The 2318-nt window shown below is 59.6% G+C and overlaps 1 protein-coding gene across 2 annotated transcripts in view; it reads left to right on the top strand.

The window, feature by feature from the left end:
- Nucleotides 1–1991, top strand: part of Limk1 (LIM domain kinase 1) — a 22671-nt gene extending 20680 nt beyond the window's left edge. Inside the window, exons 14-16 of one of the 2 annotated variants that reach the window (XM_004630425.2) lie at nucleotides 586–641; nucleotides 792–949; nucleotides 1042–1991. In XM_004630425.2, coding sequence (XP_004630482.1) covers nucleotides 586–641; nucleotides 792–949; nucleotides 1042–1204 — 377 coding nt within the window. In that variant the 3' untranslated portion in view covers nucleotides 1205–1991. The remainder of the gene's footprint in view (nucleotides 1–585; nucleotides 642–791; nucleotides 950–1041) is intronic. The other variant, XM_004630426.3, reaches the window with a different exon arrangement.
- The last annotated feature ends 327 nt before the right edge of the window (nucleotides 1992–2318 follow it).

Raw genomic sequence — 2318 nt, 5'->3', positions numbered from 1 at the left:
GCAAAGAAACAGGCTTAGAGAGCCTGAACCAGTGCCTGAGGCACCCGTTAACAAATTATTACAAACTCTACAGCCTCCAACAGCGGAAATGTAGTCTCTGCATTATAGAGGCCTGGAGAGCAAAATCCGCAGGGCCCCCCTGGTCCTGCTCATGCTGTGGGCCCCACAGCCCTGCACTTCCGGCCTCCTGGCTGCTTCCCCCAGCCTCCGCCTTCTGTAGCTGCTGCCTCTTCTTCGAGTCTCTGTCACACCCACCTCTTTTAAAAATGCTCAGTGGTACTTGGGGCCACCCAGGGGACTCAGGCTCACCTTGTTTCCAGCTCTTAACATCACGTGTCTGCAGAGACTTCCAGGCTGTACTGGGGGTAGGTAGCACCAACAGGTTCTCCTGCTGAGCTGCACCTCGCTCTCCCCAAGTGTGGTGACACGCCTCCTGGGATTGTGGCTGCTGGGGGTCACACAGCGGGACAGTGGCCAAGCAGAGCCTGGCATTCTTGCCCAGAGTGCTCATCCTCCTGGTCAAGCTGCTGGAAGGTGGCAGAGCCCAAGGTCTGTCCCCCGCTGACATGCAGTCTCTCCACCCAGGCCACAGCTACGATGAGAAGGTGGATGTGTTTTCCTTCGGCATCGTCCTGTGCGAGGTAGGTCCAGGGGTGGGTGGCTGTGGAACCAGCGCCCGGCAGCTCCCATCCATGCCCCTCTTCCTTCCGACTGAGGCGTGGTCTGGCCTGCGCTGTGCAATACGCAGGCTGTGGGATCCCCAGATTAATCATCAGGTCTGTGCTGCACAGATCATCGGGCGCGTGAATGCAGACCCCGACTACCTGCCCCGCACTATGGACTTCGGCCTTAACGTTCGAGGCTTCCTGGACCGCTACTGCCCACCCAACTGCCCCCCAAGCTTCTTCCCCATCACTGTGCGCTGCTGCGACCTGGACCCTGAGAAGAGGTGAGTGGGTGGGGGCGCTCCGCCTGTAGTGGCTTTGGGGGGCAGGGCCTATCCTAGGAGAACTAACCCCACTGGCTGCCTGCTGTCCCCAGGCCATCCTTTGTGAAGCTGGAGCAGTGGCTGGAGACCCTGCGCATGCATCTGGCTGGCCACCTGCCTCTGGGTCCACAGCTGGAGCAGCTGGACAGGGCCTTCTGGGAGACCTACCGGCGTGGGGAGAGTGGACTCCCTGTCCACCCTGAGGTCCCTGATTGAGCCGGCTCAGTAGCTGCTCGTCCCCACCCTGGAAGATACACCCTTGGCAGCTTCCCTCGCAGGGTGTGGCCAGGCCCCAATTGCCTTCTCCCTGGACCATGCCCCCCACCCTTGCCTTGGCCCCCAGAGCTGCTAGTTCTGTCACGTCACCCTGCCCTACCTCTGTCTTGGTGGGGCCGCCCCACTCCCGCATGAGCTGCAGGTCCGGTGAGCTGTGCCCATCCTGCAAACCGCCCTGCCACCCCTTGGCCTGCACCCATCTGCACCTGCTCTGTGCGTCTGGGCTGGAAGCTGCCTCTGCAGTGTCCCTGAAGGGGCTGGGCATGGAGGAGCTGTGTGCGTGTGCAGAAGGGGGCGGCATTCCCAAGAGCCACAACCCCAGGGGTGTCAGGGAGCCGCAGGACAGGATGGAAGCGACCCAACCCCAAAGCAGGCGAGGGCTGTCTGGCCATGACAGGCCTGTGTCTTGCCCTGGGTCTCTTTCATTTCTTTATCAAAGCCACTTTAGTGAGAAGCAGGTACAGGCCTTAGGGTGAAGAGGGTCCCTTCAGGCAGAGGGGACCCCAGCAGATGGAGGAGCCGGCCCAGGTCAGGCGGGCGAGGCCAGCGTCCACCAGCAGCCTGGCTCCACGTTCATCTCAGCGCCCCAGGCCCACCCATCCTCAAGCCCCTCTGTCCTCTGGGTTCTTTCTGTGTAATCTATTTTTTAAGAAGAGTTTGTATTATTTTTTCATACAGCCGCAGCAGCTGCTGCTGGGGGCTTGGGGTTTTATTTTTTGTGGCGGGCGGGGGAGGGAGGGCCATCTTGTCACTTTGCCTCAGTTGAGCATCTAGGAAGTATTAAAACTGTGAAGCTTTCTCAGTGCACTTTGAACCTGGAAAACAAGCCGAACCGGCCTATGGGACCACAGTGGAGGGATCAGCTCGTGTTCACCTCCACCAGAACCCGGATGGCTATAGAACAGATCTGAACAATAAAATTCTGTGCTCCCCACGCAGGACCTGCATTGCAGTGTGTGTCCAGGGCCCCGGGGAAAGAGTCCAGGTGACTGGAACTAGAAGCAGGCTGAGAAGGGAAGACAGAAGTTGGATCACAGTGGTGCACCCTGTGATT

Source organism: Octodon degus, unplaced genomic scaffold (genome assembly GCF_000260255.1).
Source record: "Octodon degus isolate 3935 unplaced genomic scaffold, OctDeg1.0 scaffold00035, whole genome shotgun sequence".
Classification (NCBI taxonomy): Eukaryota; Metazoa; Chordata; class Mammalia; order Rodentia; family Octodontidae; genus Octodon; species Octodon degus.
The sequence above is the reverse complement of the archived record's forward strand: the minus strand, read 5'-3'. Positions and strand labels throughout refer to the sequence as shown.